The 20,000-nt window shown below is 42.7% G+C and overlaps 3 protein-coding genes across 3 annotated transcripts; 1 reads left to right on the top strand and 2 right to left on the bottom strand.

Moving 5' to 3' along the window:
• The first annotated feature begins 3,041 nt into the window (after positions 1–3,041).
• On the top strand, positions 3,042–3,887 carry LOC113816626 (pupal cuticle protein 20). The gene is made up of 2 exons (XM_027368677.2): positions 3,042–3,457; positions 3,581–3,887. Exons 1-2 carry the CDS (start codon positions 3,042–3,044, stop codon positions 3,744–3,746), a joined length of 582 nt encoding a protein of 193 aa, XP_027224478.2. The 3' UTR covers positions 3,747–3,887.
• Positions 3,888–14,372: 10,485 nt separating this feature from the next.
• Positions 14,373–15,212, bottom strand: LOC113816627 (pupal cuticle protein 20). Its single transcript, XM_027368678.2, has 3 exons — positions 15,095–15,212; positions 14,778–15,007; positions 14,373–14,654 (listed from the first exon to the last, which is right to left on the bottom strand). The coding sequence occupies exons 1-3, from the start codon at positions 15,116–15,118 to the stop codon at positions 14,489–14,491; spliced, it is 420 nt and encodes a 139-aa protein (XP_027224479.1). The 5' UTR covers positions 15,119–15,212; the 3' UTR covers positions 14,373–14,488.
• A 2,634-nt stretch (positions 15,213–17,846) lies between these two features.
• On the bottom strand, positions 17,847–18,454 carry LOC138860661 (pupal cuticle protein 20-like). The gene is made up of 2 exons (XM_070118673.1): positions 18,255–18,454; positions 17,847–18,131 (listed from the first exon to the last, which is right to left on the bottom strand). The coding sequence occupies exons 1-2, from the start codon at positions 18,452–18,454 to the stop codon at positions 17,966–17,968; spliced, it is 366 nt and encodes a 121-aa protein (XP_069974774.1). The 3' UTR covers positions 17,847–17,965.
• Between the last annotated feature and the right edge of the window lie 1,546 nt (positions 18,455–20,000).

The raw sequence follows: 20,000 nt of genomic DNA, 5'->3' as shown, positions 1-20,000 counted from the left end.
AACTGTAATTAGGAAACATAAATGATAAGATCGTCAATATTGATCACAAAAACTCTAATGAAATGATAACAAATGATTATATCGACAATGGTAATGATAATGAAAAAAATTATATTGACTAATGTTAACACTAAATACAACATTAACAATCGCAAAATCACAAATAAAACGATGCTGGTGATAACTGCACCAGTATTGTTCCTGAAAGAAAGAATCCCGCGGTTCTTCCCCTTACAACCTCTTGGCATTATATATAATGCTAAAAGGTTGTCGCTTGGCTGTCATTTCCCATTACAAGAACGAAACGAGTGCACAAGACAATTACGAGACTCTGCGACAACAATTAACGAGTTCAAGGTATGAGCCCAATGGCATAGGGTCCGATGCCCTTTCGGCTGACGCAAATGCCCACCAAGGGTTGCTACCTTAGTGGGAAATTCCTTCCCAATGTTTCCCTTATTTAGCACCGTCTGGGTACTGGCTGGGCGTTCGTTAGGATTGGGGAAAGAAGAAGGGCTAGGTCCGCCTACAGGATTTATATACAAGGAAAAACAGCTGTCCAAATGTCCAGATTAATGTACATAATTATCTCGGCTAAACTAGTAGCGGAAGATATGAAACAATTTACACTGAATAGGTGAACGGGGGCTCAGGGGTGACTCAAAAGGGTCTATTGCTAATGATCTAAGAATAATTCATGTAAGTGCCTTACTCTTTGGCATCATTTTGGTGAATCTAATCAACAACTGAATTGGATATGATTAATAGTTTGAGTTTAAACTCTTATGCAACCTTCTAAAACATCTATTTCTTTCCCTTTGTGTAATTTTCTTTTGTCTTTTTTCTCCTATGCACTCATGCTGTCCCTCTCCTTTATCCATTCAGTTATTCATTATATCTCTACATTTCTTGGTTTTCTCTAATTCATTTATTCTCGTTCTTTAATTCACTCATCTTCAGATTTTCCTTTTTCTGTTACTCACTTATTCACTCTCTCTATATATATATCCTCCCTTTCCATTTCTCGTTCATTCATTCCCTGTCCTCCCCTCTTCCTAACTGTCTAAAGCGAACACAAGCACCGCTGGCGGATGTCCTCGCAGGATCAATTAAATGTCCAGGTTCAGTGCAAAAGGATTCTGCGCAAAACTTGTTCTCATACACGTCTAGTTCGCTTGCTGTAATGACAATGAAAATAATGACAGAAATAACAGTGATAGTAATGATAACAATAATAATGATACTATTAATGATAATGATAACGATAACAATAATAATGATGATAATAATAATGGTAATAATGATAAAAATGAAATTATAATGATAATAATTATGATAACAGTACAAGTAATAATAATAACAATAACACTGATAATAATAATAACAACAATAATTATAATGATAACAATTGTCAGTATTATCATAACAATAATGATGATAACTATAATAATGACAATAACAAAAATAATAACAATAATAATGATAACAACAATAAAAATGATGGTGAAAATAACAGTAGTAATAACAATAATGATAATAATGATAATGATAATGATAAAAATCTAAATGATGATAATTATCATCATAATAATAATAACAACAATTATAAGAAAATGATAATGATAGCAATAATAATAGTAATGAGGATAAGAATTATTGAAGTAATGATTATAATACTAGTAGAAATGCTAATGATGACAATAATGATAATTATGATAAGTACGATAATACGGTACTGAGAATAATATTGGTGATAATGATAGTAATAATGATAAAAATAATAATGAGAATGATGATATTAACAACGATAATGATAATGATAATAATAGTAATAAGAATAATAATGATAATTGAAACAATGATAACAGTAACAATGATAATGATAAAAAGGATAATATATACAATGATAACACCCATGAAATAACAGTAATGATAATATTAATGATAATGATAATAATGATAAAGTTAGTATTAATAATGAGGATAATAATAATGATGTTGATAAAGATAATAATGTTAATGGTAGTAATATCTAGAATAATGATAATAATAACGATAACAATAATGATGAAGAAAATAATAATAATAATAAATATCTTAATAATTATAATTCTAATGATGATAAAGATGATGGTAATGCTGATAAAAAGGACTACAATGATAATGAAAAAAAAGATGCTAATAACGAAAATGATGATGTTTATATCAAAACAATAATAAAAACATCATAATTATAACAATGATAATGATAGCAATAAAAGAAATAGTGAAATTAATAATAGCAGTAATAACAACACTGATAATGATGATGATAATAAAGACAATAACAATGATAACAATAATAATGACAATAATAATGATAACGATAATAATAATAGATAGACTGATAATGATAATAAAAACGATAAAAATATGATAATATTTAAATTATAATGATAATAATGATAACAGTAATGATAATGATAATAATGAAAGTAATAATAATTACAATAGTACTCATGATAATAACAACAATGATAATAATGATAATGATAATATCAATAATAACAGCATTGATATTACTACACCCACTAATAAATAGAAATGAATACAATAATGATGATAATAGTAATAATGAAAATGACAATATTGATAACTTCAACAATAACGATTATGTTAATAGCAATAATGACGATGATAATAATAAAGGTAATTTTAGCTATAATGATAATAGTAAGGCCAAACATTTATGATAATGGTGATTGCATGGATAATGATAATGATAAAATAAGCAATGGTGATAAAAATTATACAAATTAAAGAATAATAGATCTAAGTTAAAAGTATTTGTTATCACCGTTATCATTTACCAATAACAGAATAATAACTTGCATAAAGAAATTAGAATAATTACGGCAAGAAGTAAAAAGGGAAAAGCAGCCAGGCGCAGCTCCTGAATGGAACAGTCTGAGGAGAAAAGCAAACACAAAATACTCAACATGAATTAGCAGTCTTTGAGCATATAATCAATGTAATAATGAGATAACTTATCATATTTTCGCATGGAAAGCAGGAACCCGCGCGTGTATATAAAGCGGACGAGCGCGAATCCAGCCAGTCTCGGACCAGCTTCCCTGTGCATCATGAACACTCGCAGTTGCCTCGTGGTGAGTAGTCGCTCGAGGATCGCCTCGTGCTTGGCTGGGGCAAGCGGCCGACTGGAAGGGCTTTCCCATGCGTTCCTTTGCTTGCAGGTGCTGGCTGGCGTGGTGGCCATGGCGGCAGCGCAAGGCTACGGTGGTGGAGGCGGTAGCGGTGGCGGCGGCGGCGGCGGTGGGCGGTTCATCCCCATCGTGAAGGACGACCACACGCAGAACGCCTACGGCGAGAACACTTTCGAGTTCGAGGCCGCCAACGGCATCGTCCGCTACGAGTCCGGAAAGGAAAACAACGGACACGTGCAGGAGGGAGGCTGGAGGTGAGTCACGTGGTTCTCGGCCTCAGGCCGGAGCCTCGCCCCTCATTGCATGTGCCTCATGTTGTCCCAACATACTCTTAACTTTTCTCCTTACAACACATGATCATACTCCTCCACGCACAGGTACCAGGCGCCGGAGGGCATTCCTGTGGAAATCACCTTCGTGGCCGACCAGGGTGGCTACCAGCCCCAGGGGGACCTCCTCCCCGTGGCCCCGCCTCTTCTCTACCAGAGGACGCAGTCCTTCGGAGGAGCAGCAGGAGGCGGAGGAGGAGGAGGATATGCGTGAATCCGAGAAACCTACTTAGTGATTTCTTTGCTCTTCAACCCCTTCACAGTCATCCTGAGGAGCTGGTCTCGCTGATTTTGTCGTTCATTGCTATTCACTATGTTGTTTATTAATGCATATCATATTTCCCAATTGATTAATTTAGCGAAATAAATTTTATTTACATATGCTTCTTTGTTTTCACGCGTTCATGCATTTGGGTGAGTTCAATGTCTTCCTCTCTCTGCTGGTGTATGTGTGCAGAAATCGTTGTATGCTAGATTACGTATGTATGTATAGTACATGTATGAATGTAAGCCCTCTTTTATGTATGTATGTGTATGTTTGCGCTGTAATTATTTGTTTAAGTATTGTGTTTGCAACAATCAGTGAACTTAGGTATATCTATGCCTATTTGTCTATCTGTGGTGGCAATCACTTCTGTGTAAAGCTCTGTTAATAGTCAATATGCAAGATTTTTTGTTCAGTATTTTGATTGTAAAGAAAATGCACGTCCACACATATATGTGTATATATCAATTATGAACCGTGTATACGGGTATGTTAGCCTCCCTTAGTACCAAACACATTTGATATAGATGGAAATGTTGAGACATGTGCTACTATATAATTTTCTATCCCATTTTCGTAAATTTACGCTTATAGTATTTTCCTTGCCAAATGAAGGAGCAAAGCAATGTAAAAAAAACATCCTTTCATAATCTAAGACCAAAATGCCACTGTCAAAAAAAAAAAAAAAAAAAAGACCATTGCACTTGCCTTGTGTATGCTTTGCACGATTGTCAATATCCTATACTCTGATGCGCGGGCTTCCCCCTAGACTCTGATCCGGCGATCATTTGAAACATATGTTTTATATTTATATATGGCTGCAACAGTCAATCATGCAATGAAGTGTTCCTCATGGCGAGGAGCTTATTTTTACTGCTGGAATCAGCTCTCAAGCGATGGGAACCAACAGACATCTTGTAGCCAGCTTGATCTCAACCGAATACGGCGTTAAAGTCACCCAGAACAAAGCGAATATCGATGATGACATCTGTCTGCCACAGATGCGAGTTTGGCTGAAAACGCCTCTTCCATTGAATTTATATACATCGATAAGAGCGAATGCAGCAACGAGAGACATGAAGCAAAGTGAGTGCATCGCTATGGCCCAACCAGCAATTGGTGTAAAAACGAATCACTACCTCAAGGGCCTCCTGTTTCTCCGAAATCCGCATTTTAGCCAAAGACCGCAAGGTATCCATTTCTCCTGGGTGGCCACGAGGAGGCACTTTGGGCCTCTCAAAAGTAGAGATGCCATGTGCCAGCATGAGAGACTTTCGCGGAAGTGCTCCCTTTTCCTCCCCACCAGCCAAGTTAGTACATACTTATTGAATAACAGTGCTGATGATTATGACCACCCTCTCCCTCATTGTCATACTATGGCAATGGATTTGGTATCCGCCATAGACTGGTGTCAATCATCTCTTTAAAGAGCTTTTGGGTGTGGGTGTGAGTGCCCACAGGTATGGCTGGTGTGCTGGAGACCGCCGTCTAAAGCCTGGGTAGGACTTGTTGCTGCTTGCTGTGTCTTGCTCGGCTGGAGGATCGTGAGTGCTGAACTCGGCCCTAAAGACTAAAGTGTGTAAAGAAGAGGGGGGGAAGGAAGAGTGGGGATAGGAGGAGGAAAGGAATTTTAGGAGAAGAAGAAGGAGCCGGGGCTTCACCCAGCCTGCGGGATAAGCTTGAGGTAATAGTTGGAGTAGGTTTGTTGAAAGGGGAAAAGGGTTGAGGGGCCGAGCGCCAACGGCAGACTCGCATGTTCGCCGCGCGGTCACACCCGCGCGGGTCCGTGTGGCGAGGGGAATACACCGCGACCTTGGGTGTGGGTGTGAGTGCCCACAGGTATGGCTGGTGTGCTAGAGATCGCCGGGGAGAGCCGGGGCGGCTCACCCGTCGGCTAAGGCCTGGGTAGGCCTTGTTGCTGCTTGCTGTGTCTTGCTCGGCTGGAGGATCGTGAGTGCTGAACTCGGCCCTAAAGACTAAAGTGTGTAAAGAAGAGGGGGGAAGGAAGAGTGGGGATAGGAGAAGGATAAGGAGGAGGAAAAGAATTTTAGGAGAAGAAGAAGGAGCCGGGGCTTCACCCAGCCTGCGGGGTAAGCTTAAGGTAATAGTTGGAGTAGGTTTGTTGAAAGGGGAAAAGGGTTGAGGGGCCCAGCGCCATCGGCAGACTCGCGTGTTCGCCGCGCGGCCACACCCGCGCGGGTCCGTGTGGCGAGGCGCGGCCGCTACTCGTGGCGCGGGGAATACCCCGCGACCTTGAGCGCGGCTCGCCCCGCCACAACGTTCCCACGGGGCGTGGAGCCTCGCTGTGGCGAACACGGAGCCTCTCAGCTAACTGAGGGGGCCGTGACGCTTCTTTCCTCGGCTCGCACAAACCCTTACGCTAAATGGTTTGTGGTACTGGCACGAATACTAGCAGCAAGCTCCATGTGTCGGAAACCGAAACCAGTCGGATGTCAGGGTAAGGATAAGGATGAGGGTCAACGCTATGGCAAGGATATGGTATGAGTGAGGGTGAGGGGTGAGGTGGCGGTCACAAGCATCAGGAGACGAGGTGAAGGTATTTAAAAACGGGGATAAGAGAGGGCAATACCTGGGGGAGATTACTTTATTAAAGAGATTAAAAAGGTACAGGACCACAAAAACCAAAACAACAAGTGAACAAACAGAAAGAGAACACGAGAACAACTGAACAAAAACGAGTGGATAGGGGAAGGGGAAATTCGAAAGGAATGAGAAGGTGGCTTCAAAGTGATGCGGCAAAACCCGAAAACTGCATCATTCCCTGTCCCGTGCCAAAGAAAGAGATCATGGCCTAAACCTGATCTCCAGCCGGAACGAAGGATGGAGGGTGAGTCCATCCAGCCAGTGGTGAGTCAAGCACGGAGTTTGTTGGTCTGTCTACAGGCCAAGCTACCCCAAATGATGTTAAGGAGGAAGCGAGAGGCTTCCTCGCGGAGTTCAGACGTGTAATAGATCAGTCACGACCCACTACAGGGAACCGTCTGAGTGCTTCATTCAATCAGAACAAGCTGGAGTTTGTGTTTGTTAGTGTTTGCTGTTGGTGAGAGTAGAGTGTTTGTGTGTGAAGGAGAGAGTTTTTGTTTTGTTTAGATGCAGCTCGTGCGTGGGATTGCGCGTCTAGATCGACCTAGCCAACACGGGGTCCTCCACCGAGATGGAAGAACCCGTGCCGGCTCGGTCGGTCATCAGTTAGTTACTCAAGGTACACCCATTCTACCTGGGTTTACCTTGCGTGGCGTAACCTGATCCTTGTAGCGGCTCCGCGATCGATGCGCGATCGACGGCTCCTCGAGGTCAGGCAGGGAGTCCTGTAAACCGGCGCGGAAGTCCTGGGAATCGACGGACCAATTCCCGATGCTCCCGCGCTGTCTCAGGGGTCACCTGGCAGGGAGCATGGCTCCAGCCAGGGGTCCGAGAGCCCAAGCCCGGCTTCGAGAACGCTCTCGACATCGATGTCGGAATCGCTACTGTCGTCGTCAAGAATGGTGTCATCCAATCTACGACGACGAGCTTGAGGGACAAGAGGATCCTTTTTGTCTTTCTTGGCCTGCGTGGATGGTGGTGTGGTTTGTTTGTGTTTGTGATCAGTGGTATTTGTAGAATGGCGTGCCTGTGCTGCTTTTTTTTTATGTCTTCGTTGTGGCTGAGGTTGCAAAACGAGGTGTCGGTGTTGTGAGGAAGAATGAAGCTCTGGGTGAGTGTCTGTCACCTCATTTCCTGTGGTTTCTGTGCTTGTTGTGGCGTACTCAGGGATGTACAGGTTGTCGTCTTCAAAGATTTCCTCAGGGACAACAATGCTGGGGAAGCCGTTTCTTTGGAGCATAATAGGGACAATGTTTGCGAATCTTTTTGCGTTGTATTTGGCAACGATGAGACTTACGTGTAATATGGCCTGGATTTTTGGGTTTGTGTTCGGTGTGAGGGTGCTTGTTTGGGGTTGTGTGGGTAGAGTTGTCCGAGAGGAAGTCGTGGGTCGTCTGGGTGTGCTGGTCTGAGCAGGTTGTGCAGCAGCTGTTGTTGCGTAGGAAGGGACAGTGTTGTTGTCTTGGCGGAGCTCAGCTCGTTTTGCCTTTAGTATTTCCTTCCGTTTAGGGCAGGATCCACTAACTGCGACATGCGATCCCTCGCAGTTGCCGCATTTGATGGTTTCAGTGCACCTGGCAAAGAAATAACCGTCGCCGGTGCACCGAGAGCATCTCTGGGGGTGTGTGCATTGGTGTTTTTTTGTGGTGAAAGCGGTAGCAGTTTAAGCATTGGTCGATGTGAATGAAGCATTCGGGTTCCAAGTTGTAGGTGGGGACCGATGTATTGAACATCATGAGTCCCCGTGAGAGAAGTTTCTGGGCTTCCTCGGGGGATGAGACGCGAAACTTGACGATTCGCGACTCGGGCGGCTTGTAGACGTCGAGAACAGTGACACCGTTCTTGACGGAAACCTCCTGGCAGATGGACTCGCACGATCGTGAGGGGATCGTCTTGTCGATCTTTTTGGCCACGATCGTACACTTAGCCTTCATCTCGGGGGAGGGAACGGGTGAAAAGCCATGATCTTTGAGCTTTCTTTGGCCGTCGGCCGAAAGAAATGAGGTCAGGTGTTCGGGTTTGGCAACTGTCACCTTGAAGCCATTGTGGACCTTAAAGAGGTGTGTGACGCTTGTGACCGCCACCTCACTCCTCACCCTCACTCATACCATATCCTTGCCATAGCATTGACCCTCATCCTTATCTTTACCCTGACATCCCACTGGTTTCGGTTTCCGACACGTGGCGCTTGCTGCTAGTACTCGTGCCAGGACCACAAATCCTTTAGCGTAAGGGTTTGTGCGAGCCGAGGAAAGAAGCGTCACGGCCAGTGGAGTTAACCCAATCGTGGTGAGGCCGCCCGAGCCGCGCCCCTCCGGAATACCTGCGGTCGAGGGAGAGAAATCTCCTCTCGACCCGGGCGGGAGGGGCCAGCCTCTGTGTGGCCTCACTCGAGCTTCATCCTGCTTCAGCGGTGATGGTTAGCCGAGGGACAGCTCTGGAGCCAAGGTCGAGAGGCCGTGGGTCCGAGCATACCGCAGATGGCGCCAAAAACCTGCTAACTTCTTTCCCCTCCCCCTAGTTAGCCGAGAGGCTCCGTGTTCGCCATAGCGAGGCTCCACTCCCCGTGGGAAAAATGTGGTGGGGCGAGTCGCGCTCAAGGTCGTGGGGTAGTCGCGGCCTTGCCTCGCCGTATGATCTCGCGAGGTACAGCCGCGTGGTGAACACGCGAGTCTGCCGATGGCGCTGGGCCCCTCGATCCTTTTCCTCTTTCAACAAACCCACTCCAACTATTACCTCAAGTTTACCCCGCAGGCTGGGTGAAGCCCCGGCTCCTTCTTCTCCTGAAATTCTTTTCCTCCTCCTTATCCTTCTCCTATCCCCACTCTTCCTTCCCCCCTCTTCTTTACACACTGTGTCTATGTTCGCAGTGAAACTATTGGCTGCCACTGTGCTTCGTGCTTTTAATTACTTGCACATCAAGGCTTGTAATTAAAAGCACTAGCCCAAAACAGGTATTGCGTAACTGCACCCAAAGCAGTTACACCAAGGGCCAGTCGTCTTGTCCCTCGTTGGGTGTCAATCTCTTTATCGTCCACGATGACAACGAACGAAAAAACCTTGGACCTAAAAGATCAAGGTATGCCCTCGATGAACTCGGCCCGGGTGCGGGAGCTTAAGTGGGTCTGAGCTGTGCCAGCCACCCGGGAACGAGGGGAGCCTGCGGTCCAATAGGCGAGCCGTGAGGTGTCCGTGGTCAACCAATCAGGTTTCGGTATGAGTCGTCGAGAAGCTGCTGATGGTGAGGGCGAGAGGACAGGCTTTTTTTTTTTTTTTTTTTTGCAGCCGGATAGGAAAGGATGGAGGTCCTCGAAGGTGATCTAGCTAGATCGTGCAAAGAGCAGGTCCGGAAAATGAAAAAGCGAGAGATTAAAAGTGGTGGGGCAAACCCACTTGCTGCTTTCTTTTGTGTTATTATGGTAACAAAAGTAATTCATACAAATCTTAAGATTACTATAAACAGTATTTACAATAACTGTACATTGCTGTTAATGGTTAAGCAAGACAGTGTTCTGTGTCTATTTTACAGCGCTGCTGCATAGTCTGGGTCTGGCGGTCCATTCTCCAAGTACGGAGCGATTCTCCTCCACCAGCTGTGCTCTCTCCCGTGAGGGTTCTCAGTTTGCTGTTCCTCGGAAGTTCTGGCCAGTTCTTCGTTTGTGATGGCCATTTTGTCCCAGACTTTTTTAGAGAGTGTGAATAGTCTTTTGTTTATTGGCTCGATTCTGTATTTGTCGTGCAGTTCTGATATCGTAAGGCTGGTGTCTTCTTCGTTCCTGTTGGTTGCTGCCCGGAGTGCTCGGTTCTGGAACTGTTGCATCTTCCTGATGTTTGTTTTGGAGGATATGCAGAGAGGGATGGCTGGGTACTCCATGATTGGTCTTATCAGGGTTTTGTAGAAGTGCAATTGCGTGTTCGTACTCATTCCTTTGAAACGTTTTAGTTTAGTGAATTGCTTTTTTGCCATTGCAAGTCTCCTTTTCATGTGGTTTGACACCCCGCGGGTGCCGAATTCCATGCCAAGTATCCTTACTTTGTTGCAGAAAGGAATTCTCTCTTGGTCAACAATTACCTCCTTTGGTTTTGTGGCTGATACTGAGAGAAGTTGAAATTTATTCTTGTTTGTTTTAATCTTCCATCTCTTCTCGAAGTCATTTATCCTTTTGATTTCATTTACGGTGACTGCAGTAAGCATTTCTTTTGACTTTAATGGATATAGCATGATTTGAGTTATATCATCTGCAAAGCTGACGTCGACGCAGTTGTTGTTGGGTCGTTCGAGGTCTGCCGTGTAGAGTATGAAGAGAGTTGGACTTAATGTTGACCCTTGTGGCACCCCGCTCTGTAGTGGGAATCTTGGTCCTGCAACTGTATCGAGTCGTATCATTGCTGTTCTTCCCTCCACGAAGTTGCAGAGGATCTTTTCCATATGTGGTACATTGATTTGCAATATTTTGTATTGCAATCCTGGCTTCCACATTTTATCAAATGCTTTGGCAACATCTCTGCAAACTATGTTGCACTGCTGTCGGTCTCTCTGTGACATGGCGATTGTTTCGTATATGGCCGCAATTGCTTGTTGTGTGCCTCTCCCTTTTCTGTAACCATACTGGCTGATATTGAAGAGATTGCATCTTTCAATGTAGTTCGTAATACGATTGTTAATTATCTTTTCGAATACTTTTCCCGGGATTTCTAATAGGGAGATCGGTCGGTAATTCTCGGGTTTTCTTGGGTCCTTTCCTTCTTTGGGAATGAGAATCATTACCGTGTTTTTAAATTTGTCCCGGAAATATCCCATCGAAAGGGTCCAGTTGAATATTGCTTTTAATTTTTCAATTGCCGCTTCCGGTAGTTTTTGCATAATGGTCTTTTTTATTCCGCTTGCGCCAGGTGTTTTGTCTATAAATTTAATTATTGTTTTTATTTCTTCTTTAGATATTGGTCTGGCTAGAGGGCTGTCATCTTGCAACCTGTTTAGATTTGCTTCTCTGTAGGGGGTTAGTCTTTCCTTGTTTACAGATAGATAGGCTTTTATCTGGGCTTCGTGTTGCAGGTCGAAAGTTCTGTTATCTTCTGGACTGATGTTGAATATGTTCTTCCAGAAGTTTCTGAAAACTGCTTTCTGTTTGCTGTCAAAGACTTTCTCGTTTCTTTCATTCAGTATGTATGGAGCCTGATTGTGTTTGCATCCCATTAACCGTCTTATTTTCCCCCAGAACTTTTTAGGGTTGTTGTACTCAAGCTCTGTTGTTTTTATTAGGTTGTTCCAGTGATTTGTGTATAGGGCTTTACTTTCTTCTTTCAGGTCTTCCTGTATTTCCCTGTATTGGTTTCGTGATGCTGTTGTCCAACTAATATGTTCGACGGCGTTTAAGATATTTTTATATCTCCACTCTAGTAATTTCAGACGATTACTTGTCAATGGGTGTGGTAAAGTAGCAAACGTTTTCTTTGGTATGGCTTTATCCATTGCTCTTTCAACGGTGGTGTACCATGCATCGATTTCAGTGTTGATATATTCTTTGCTGATTACTGTGTTCTCAACGTGTTCTGTGGTCATATGGTCATCTACGTCTTTTTTGAAAAGTTCCCAGTCTGCCCTTTTTAGAATGAACATTTCTTTTTGCCGGATCATGATGGGTGATGTTGATAAGGTGAAGACTATGGGTAGGTGGTCTGACGTGGTTAGTGGTCCTTGTTGGATAGCATGGTTCATATGGACGTTTTTATTCCCAAGAATAATATCTGGACGACCTTTTCCTCTTGTGCTGACGAAGGTATCGAAGTCCGGGCCAATGTGGGTGATCATATTTTGGTTTATTAAATTTACTAATTCGTCACCCATGAGATTGTTGCTATTGTGGCCGATCGTTCGGTGTTTGGCGTTTAAATCAGCAATGATGTATCCTGAATGTATGCAAATATGATCGCACTCATTATGCTGGCCGCTGCATTTGGTGGTAAGGATTTTATAATTGCCTCAGGATTGACTGTAGTGGCAGTTCTTGCTTCTGTTACTGCCCTCGCATAGCTTGCTTGGGTAAACGAGGATGTGACGGTTGTTTGGCTCCTCAGTGCCTGTCTCTCTTGTTTGGTTCTTTCTTTGATTATGTTTTTCCTGGTTTGGCATTTAGCGGCTAGCTATCATATGGTCGTATTTATAACACCTATAGCAAGGGACTAGATTTATGAAAATTTCTTTTTCGATAAATCTTGATGGGATGGATTGGTGCAAGAGCAGCATTCCGCTTTCCAGGGCTTTCTTGGCCATTTGGGCGGTTACGAACCTCACCTTAATGATTGTTGGCGCGTTAGGTAGCTTAATCACCTCTTCAACTTTTGCCCAGCCATTCTCTCTTTCGATGGTTTCTTTAATTTCGCTCTCTTCGTAATCAATGATTTGTCGGTCAATGTTTCTGATAGTTACTGTTCTCATGGCGTTATATTCAGGAGGATCTTGTATTTCAAATTGCTGTGTTTGAAATATTGCTTTGCAATCTGTGGACATCAGCTTTTCAATTGTCTCTTCATTTGCGACTGCATAAAAAGCATTTTTGACGTCGTCTACTTTATAGACCGTCACCTTTGCTTGCCCAAAACATTGCCATATTTTTGCCCGCCTGCCTGAAGAGGTCGGGTTTTTATCTCTAATCCTTATGGGTGCCATTTTGACCTCAGTTGGTGGTTTGGCAGCTCATGTTGGCTATGGGCTGTTGGGTTGTTAGCCCCTGGTTGGCTGAGTGGGTCGTCTGCTTGTTATCCAGGCTAGTGTGTATAGCCAGTCTGAACTCCACTCTGTTAATTTTTCAATGCCAACTTATTTAGGATGGCTTTTTTCCTATTGCCTATCTATGCTGGCACTGAATAGGTATCATGAGCCAGGACGTTGCCGGTGACCTCACACCAAGGAAGGAGTTTTAAGACCACAACGGCTACCTTCCGAGAATGTCAGGCGGGCATAGCTGCAGGAGCACATAAGGAGCGTGTTAACAGTCCGAGTGCCCTGAGCGATCTCAGAGGACAGGCTGTGGACCTGGACCCAACCTGGGGGAATTATCTGCGCTGCAGGTTGCGGGGGTCGGCTACAATACTATTATTACCATTCTTATCATTATGATTTTTATAGTTTTTATTATTTTGATGATAAAGATTTTACTATTATCATTACCGTTTTCAATATATCATCATTATCGTCGTGATCAGTATTATTATTATGATTTTTGGAAATTCTGTGCATATCACGTTCTTGTTCTTTATTGTCTAAGCAGTTATAAGGGAAAGGAGTGAATTTCTTTTTTTCTCTCTTTCCCTCCGTATTTATATTTCCTTTGCCCTTTCTCTCTCATATATATGTTTCCTCCCTTTAACCACCTCCTCTCTCTCTTTCTCTATTTGCAGCTCCCTACCCCCTCTTTTTCTCCTTGCTCTCTAACTGTTTATTCATTCCATATTTCCTTCCCTTTTTCCGTTCTTTCCTTCTTTTCTCCTTTCCAAATTATATCCATCTGGTCTGCATTTACATTGTGGATTTATTTCTCCAAGTATGCCTTTGCAGGTTAAAAAGGGCACACTCATTGCGGCATGTTGTCTTCTCCAATGTACAGACGAGTACACAGTCACAGACGTATTCCGAACTCTCTCACATATGCATATACTTCCATAGATATATAATCATGTAGATGCAGATGCACACGTACAAGCGCACACACACATAGCAATCGTACATATTCATAAGCTCACACGTAAATACTCAGAAGCATAAGCTTGCACGCAAACATACATGTGCATCTCTATCGATCTATATTCATGCAGTATATATATCCCAATTATGGGTTCTTTGTATGCGTGCCTGTAGATGAGATCTAGAGTTGCTGTCATTCGAAGATACTTGTGGAACATATTTCGTGCCGAATGAATGAAGACATTGCTATAGACAGATATTCTTTATTTCTATAATCAAAACCGACAAAGAAAAGGCAATATCTAGATACAGTAATAAAAGCAATCAACAATAAGGACAAATAACGATAAAAAAAAAAAAAAATCAACGAGATCAACTCAAGAAATCAGAAATACTCTCAGATTCAAGCATATCCTCCTCCTCCTCCGCCTCCTGCTGCTCCTCCGAAGGACTGCGTCCTCTGGTAGGGAAGAGGCGGGGCCACGGGGAGCAGGTCCCCCTGGGGCTGGTAGCCACCCTGGTCGGCCACGAAGGTGATTTCCACAGGAATGCCCTCCGGCGCCTGGTACCTGTGCGTGGAGGAGCATGGTCATGTGTTGTAAGGAGAAAAGCTAAGAGTATGTTGGGACAACATGAGGCACATGCAATGAGGGGCGAGGCTCCGGCCTGAGGCCGAGAACCACGTGACTCACCTCCAGCCTCCCTCCTGCACGTGTCCGTTGTTTTCCTTTCCGGACTCGTAGCGGACGATGCCGTTGGCGGCCTCGAACTCGAAGGTGTTCTCGCCGTAGGCGTTCTGCGTGCGGTCGTCCTTCACGATGGGGATGAACCGCCCCCCGCCGCCGCCACCGCCGCCGCCACCGCCATCGCCTCCACCACCGTAGCCCTGCGCTGCCGCCATGGCCACCACGCCAGCCAGCACCTGCAAGCAATGGAACACATGGGAAAGCCCTTCCAGTCGGCCGCTTGCCCCAGCCAAGCACGAGGCGATCCTCGAGCGACTACTCACCACGAGGCAACTGCGAGTGTTCATGATGCGCAGGGAAGTTGGTCCAAGACTGGCTGGATTCGCGCTCGTCCGCCTTTTATACACACTGGCACACTTCTGCTCCTCGTCCTGTCATGGCTACGCCCATGGAGTCACTGACCACGCCTTCTTGCAAGAAACTGCTTTTCATGCTAAAATAGGATGATTGCGATGAAGTGCCCTCATTAAACCTGTTATATACCTTCTAGTTGCCTAGTCATGTTCAGAATTTTTCTCTGCAGTTATTGCTCTGCTCTGATAGAAGTCACTTTTGTCGCTGTTTTCTGTCATAAAACTCGTTTTTAATTCTATCACTCACTCAGTTATTGTTTTTCTGGTAGTGAATGCCTGTAATGGTAATTAGTAAAGAAAGATAATTATCACTTTATCATAATCTATCATTACGTTGATCATCCTCGTCATCTTTCTGTCACTATCAGCCTTGCTCTCACTATTGCCATCATCAAAATCATCATCAAAATCTTCATCAATTATCTTCAAAATCACAATTTTCATCATCATGACTACCATACTATAATCTACGAAGTTTCGTCTCATCTCTGATACTATTATTTACGTCTTTATATCACCATTATAATCAATACCATAACTGTCGCTATGCACTATTATCATTACGGATAGTATTTATTACATTCTTTATCATATTGATATTACTGTATTATCATCTTACCTACAATAATCATTATTGCTTTTATGAAACATTGCTTTTATTCTTAATACGATTATTATTCAGGATAATGATTATAACATTGATAGAAATAAGTGGATATCCATTACCATGACCACAATTTGCTATCAGTAATGTTTATAATGAGATTGGTGATAGTAAAAGTGATAACCATGAAAATAATATCGCTAATGCCGAGAAAAAAGGACAGTGATTAAACTGATAATGATACCTTGTTGTATGAACCTATGAAATTACTACAACTACTGGGAGAATAATAATGATTAACAAAAACTTTGCGGTACATAACAGCTTTACTTTTTTTTAAAAATATCGTTTTGATGAAAGCAGCAATTTCTATTGACATTATCATCTAATTTCATCATTGCCATCAGTATTATTCTTGTTATTATAACTGTCCTTGATCTATTTAGTATATGATTCTAATGCAGGTAGTATGGATATTCTATACTGCTTAAAAGTTGCTGTTATCATCATTATTGACGATTAATGATACAATGATGTTATCATGATTCTTATTTTCCAGATGTAACTGATGGTAAGAATTATTAATATCAGCATTATTACTATCAGTATAATGAACACCAACATTACCATCAACACCTTTACTAACAATGTCATTATGAATATCAAGAGTGTGATGATTGATAGTATGATTAGCCAATTCATATTATTTGGTGCATTTAGGTGCCGCTCGCTTCTCGAGATGTGGTTAAATTGTCAGGATTTTGGAGGTTGCAGAAGCAGCTACTGAACGACTGATCTATTAATGCATACGTGCACACACATGTATTTATATAGAAAACACACATACATACTCTCTATCTTTCCCTACTCCCATCCTCTCTCTATATCTATCTCCCCCTCCCCTTTCTCTTTCTCTTACTCTCCCCTTCCTCCCTCCTCTTTCTCTTTCTCTCCCTTCCTTCCTCCTTCCCATCCCTGTTTCCCTCTCTCCCATCTCTCTTACTATCTTTCCCTTTTCCTCTCTCCTCTCTTTCTCTCTTTGTTTCTCGCTCTCTGTTACTCATTTTCTCTTTCCATTTTGCCTTTTTTTCACTTACTCTCATTTCTCTTTTTCTTCATTTTCTCTCTTTCTCTTTCCTTCTTCCCTGCATCATACATTCAAATTTAGTATTTGCATTAGTCTGGATATTTTGTCATGATAAACTATTGGCGATGATGTATCGCCATTTCAGGTATTGGTATCGACATTGCCTTACCTGTCTTCGAAAAATCGATGTATCGGCATCGCTGTAGCCAATTTTCTAGTATCGGTATCGCTTTAGACCAGTCGTTCCCACCCCTAAGAAAATTTTACTGTGTCCTCGGACCACCTTTAAATTTATAACTTATTTAAGGAGAAAGTAGGTGAAATTATGCTAAATTTGATCAACAAAAGGTGTTCCAGATTATTTTGATAAACCCTACAAAAATAGCCACTTGCTTGAAATATCTACATGTAAAAATTTGATAATTAACTTTTAAAACGTTTGTATAAATGAATTTTCAATTCAGTGGCTCTTTTCTTCCTGTTTCTCGATTATGAGTAATAAATAGATTAATTGTTTGTCTTCAAGATGTATACTTCTCGCACCCCTTGGAATGCTGTCTCACATCCCCAGGTGGTGCGACCACCCCTGGTTGGGAAACCCTGCCTTAGACAATTTTGTGTATCGATGCCTATGTGTGTGTGTGTGTGTGTGTGTGTGTGTACACACAGTCATATAAACATATTCACACACACACACGCACGCACACACACACACACACACACACACACACACACACACACACACACACACACACACACACACACACACATATATATATATATATATATATATATGTACATATATATACACTTATACCTACAAACTTGCATGGATGTGCTTGTTAACTTGTGTGGGTGTGTAGATATGCGGTACAAACGGGTTCTTCGAGGCATGCAAGGGGAAGAATACTAAATAGGTTAGGAGCGAGGAAACAGAGGTATACATAACAAAATTTATTTAGATGGAGATATTCATAAAAAGTAAAATCATTTTTCTATCTGAAGCTGTGAATTGAGTTAACAGTGTCATGATTAGCGATGAAACGACAACAACGAGAACAGCTCCGCGTAACGACAGCAGGACTCAGATTCACGCATATCCTCCTCCTCCTCCGCCTCCTGCTGCTCCTCCGAAGGACTGCGTCCTCTGGTAGGGAAGAGGCGGGGCCACGGGGAGCAGGTCCCCCTGGGGCTGGTAGCCACCCTGGTCGGCCACGAAAGTGATTTCCACAGGGATGCCCTCCGGCGCCTGGTACCTGTGCGTGGAGGAGCATGGTCATGTGTTGTAAGGAGAAAAGCTAAGAGTATGTTGGGACAACATGAGGCACATGCAATGAGGGGCGAGGCTCCGGCCTGAGGCCGAGAACCACGTGACTCACCTCCAGCCTCCCTCCTGCACGTGTCCGTTGTTTTCCTTTCCGGACTCGTAGCGGACGATGCCGTTGGCGGCCTCGAACTCGAAGGTGTTCTCGCCGTAGGCGTTCTGCGTGCGGTCGTCCTTCACGATAGGGATGAACCGCCCCCCGCCGCCGCCGCCGCCGCCACCGCCTCCACCACCGTAGCCCTGCGCTGCCGCCATGGCCACCACGCCAGCCAGCACCTGCAAGCAAAGGAACGCATGGGAAAGCCCTTCCAGTCGGCCGCTTGCCCCAGCCAAGCACGAGGCGATCCTCGAGCGACTACTCACCACGAGGCAACTGCGAGTGTTCATGATGCGCAGGGAAGTTGGTCCAAGACTGGCGGGATTCGCGCTCGTCCGCCTTTTATACAGACTGGCACACATGCTCATCACCTGCCGTGGCCACACCTCCAAGAAGCAAACTGCATTTCATGCAAAATAGTGATGGTGTAGCATTGTTTGGCAGATAGGTTGCTTTATAATTCCATGGTCATTATTATAATTAATAATGCTATTATTTCTTATTGCCGTTTTGTTGCCGTTGCTGCTGTTGTCGTTTGCATTGTCACCTCTGTATTATCATTATCATAATGTAATTTAGCACTATTATCTTTATCATGATCATAATAAAGATTATATCTTCAGATCCATTCTTACTATTGGTCATATTGTTTTACGATGTTTATAACGCTCTGAACATCACTTAAGTTACTTTCACTTGCTTGTCATTATGAACACTATTCTGTTATTTTCCTATAAAATCGCCAACATTTATTGGCATTTTCATTGCCATACGTATTACGATAATTATTGTTGTTATTATTATTATTGTGATCCCTTTTAGGATCATCATTGTCGTTATTGTCGATTCAAGCTATTTAAGGAATCTATCGTTGTAAAAGCCTCAAGAAGAATTCGGCGCATTACAAGTAGAAACCACTGAAAGAATTAAGTGATGATAAAATTGCAAAAATATTTCCATTAAATAATACTTATTTTAATAGCATTAAGAATGATCATACTTCTGGCGATGGTGTTATTAACAAGAGTAAAATGTCTAATAGCATTCGGTTACATTTTTTATAGCTAGAATGTCGCTAAATTAGATTTCCTATGGATGCCTTGCTATTATCAATTTCCCGTTATCAGATCCTTAGTTTCTGATGTAATTCTTAGTTATCTTGCCATTAAGATATGATTGTCTTTTTTGATATATTAACTGATTAAAATTTATCCTTATTCTAATCATTATCATTGGATTGTTTTATTTATTTATTTATATTTATTCTTTTTATTTTTATTTTATTTTTTTTTAGATTTGTACTATCGTTTTTTTCGTTTACACTCGGTAGCGGTTGCACTGTACATTTCCATTCATTATCATTGTTGCTTTTATTCTCACCCGTATTCCAGGTATTAGGACATCTGTCACTTAAGGCCCTATCACTTTTTCTGTAATTTTTTGTGTTCCGTATGAATGTGAGGCTTTCCGAATGAATCGCATGCGGGCCTCAGACGAACACGGCAGGCGTTTTCGACTTTATAATTTCCGTCTTGATCTTATGCAACGGAAGACCTATACTTGTAAGATATTTTTTTCTTTTAATTTTCTTTCATTAATAAACAACATAAATGAAGTTCGCGTAAACATACTGCAATATCCTTGAACGTTTTTCTTTACTCGATGGGGAAAAGAGCCACTAACTTCATAATTTGTGCCCATTTA

This window comes from Penaeus vannamei, chromosome 42 (genome assembly GCF_042767895.1).
Source record: "Penaeus vannamei isolate JL-2024 chromosome 42, ASM4276789v1, whole genome shotgun sequence".
NCBI lineage: Eukaryota > Metazoa > Arthropoda > Malacostraca > Decapoda > Penaeidae > Penaeus > Penaeus vannamei.
This window is presented reverse-complemented; position numbering and strand designations above follow the sequence as displayed.

Bases quoted from the DNA above. Each gene is read 5' to 3' on its own strand.
- LOC113816626 (XM_027368677.2), top strand. From the start codon at position 3,042: ATGGAAAGCAGGAACCCGCGCGTGTATATAAAGCGGACGAGCGCGAAT. The intron at 3,458-3,580 runs GTGAGTCACGTG...CTCCACGCACAG, and splicing joins GTGCAGGAGGGAGGCTGGAG to GTACCAGGCGCCGGAGGGCA.
- LOC138860661 (XM_070118673.1), bottom strand. From the start codon at position 18,454: ATGGCGGCAGCGCAGGGCTACGGTGGTGGAGGCGGTGGCGGCGGCGGC. The intron at 18,132-18,254 runs GTGAGTCACGTG...CTCCACGCACAG, and splicing joins GTGCAGGAGGGAGGCTGGAG to GTACCAGGCGCCGGAGGGCA.
- LOC113816627 (XM_027368678.2), bottom strand. From the start codon at position 15,118: ATGAACACTCGCAGTTGCCTCGTG. The intron at 15,008-15,094 runs GTGAGTAGTCGC...CATTGCTTGCAG, and splicing joins ACACTCGCAGTTGCCTCGTG to GTGCTGGCTGGCGTGGTGGC. The intron at 14,655-14,777 runs GTGAGTCACGTG...CTCCACGCACAG, and splicing joins GTGCAGGAGGGAGGCTGGAG to GTACCAGGCGCCGGAGGGCA.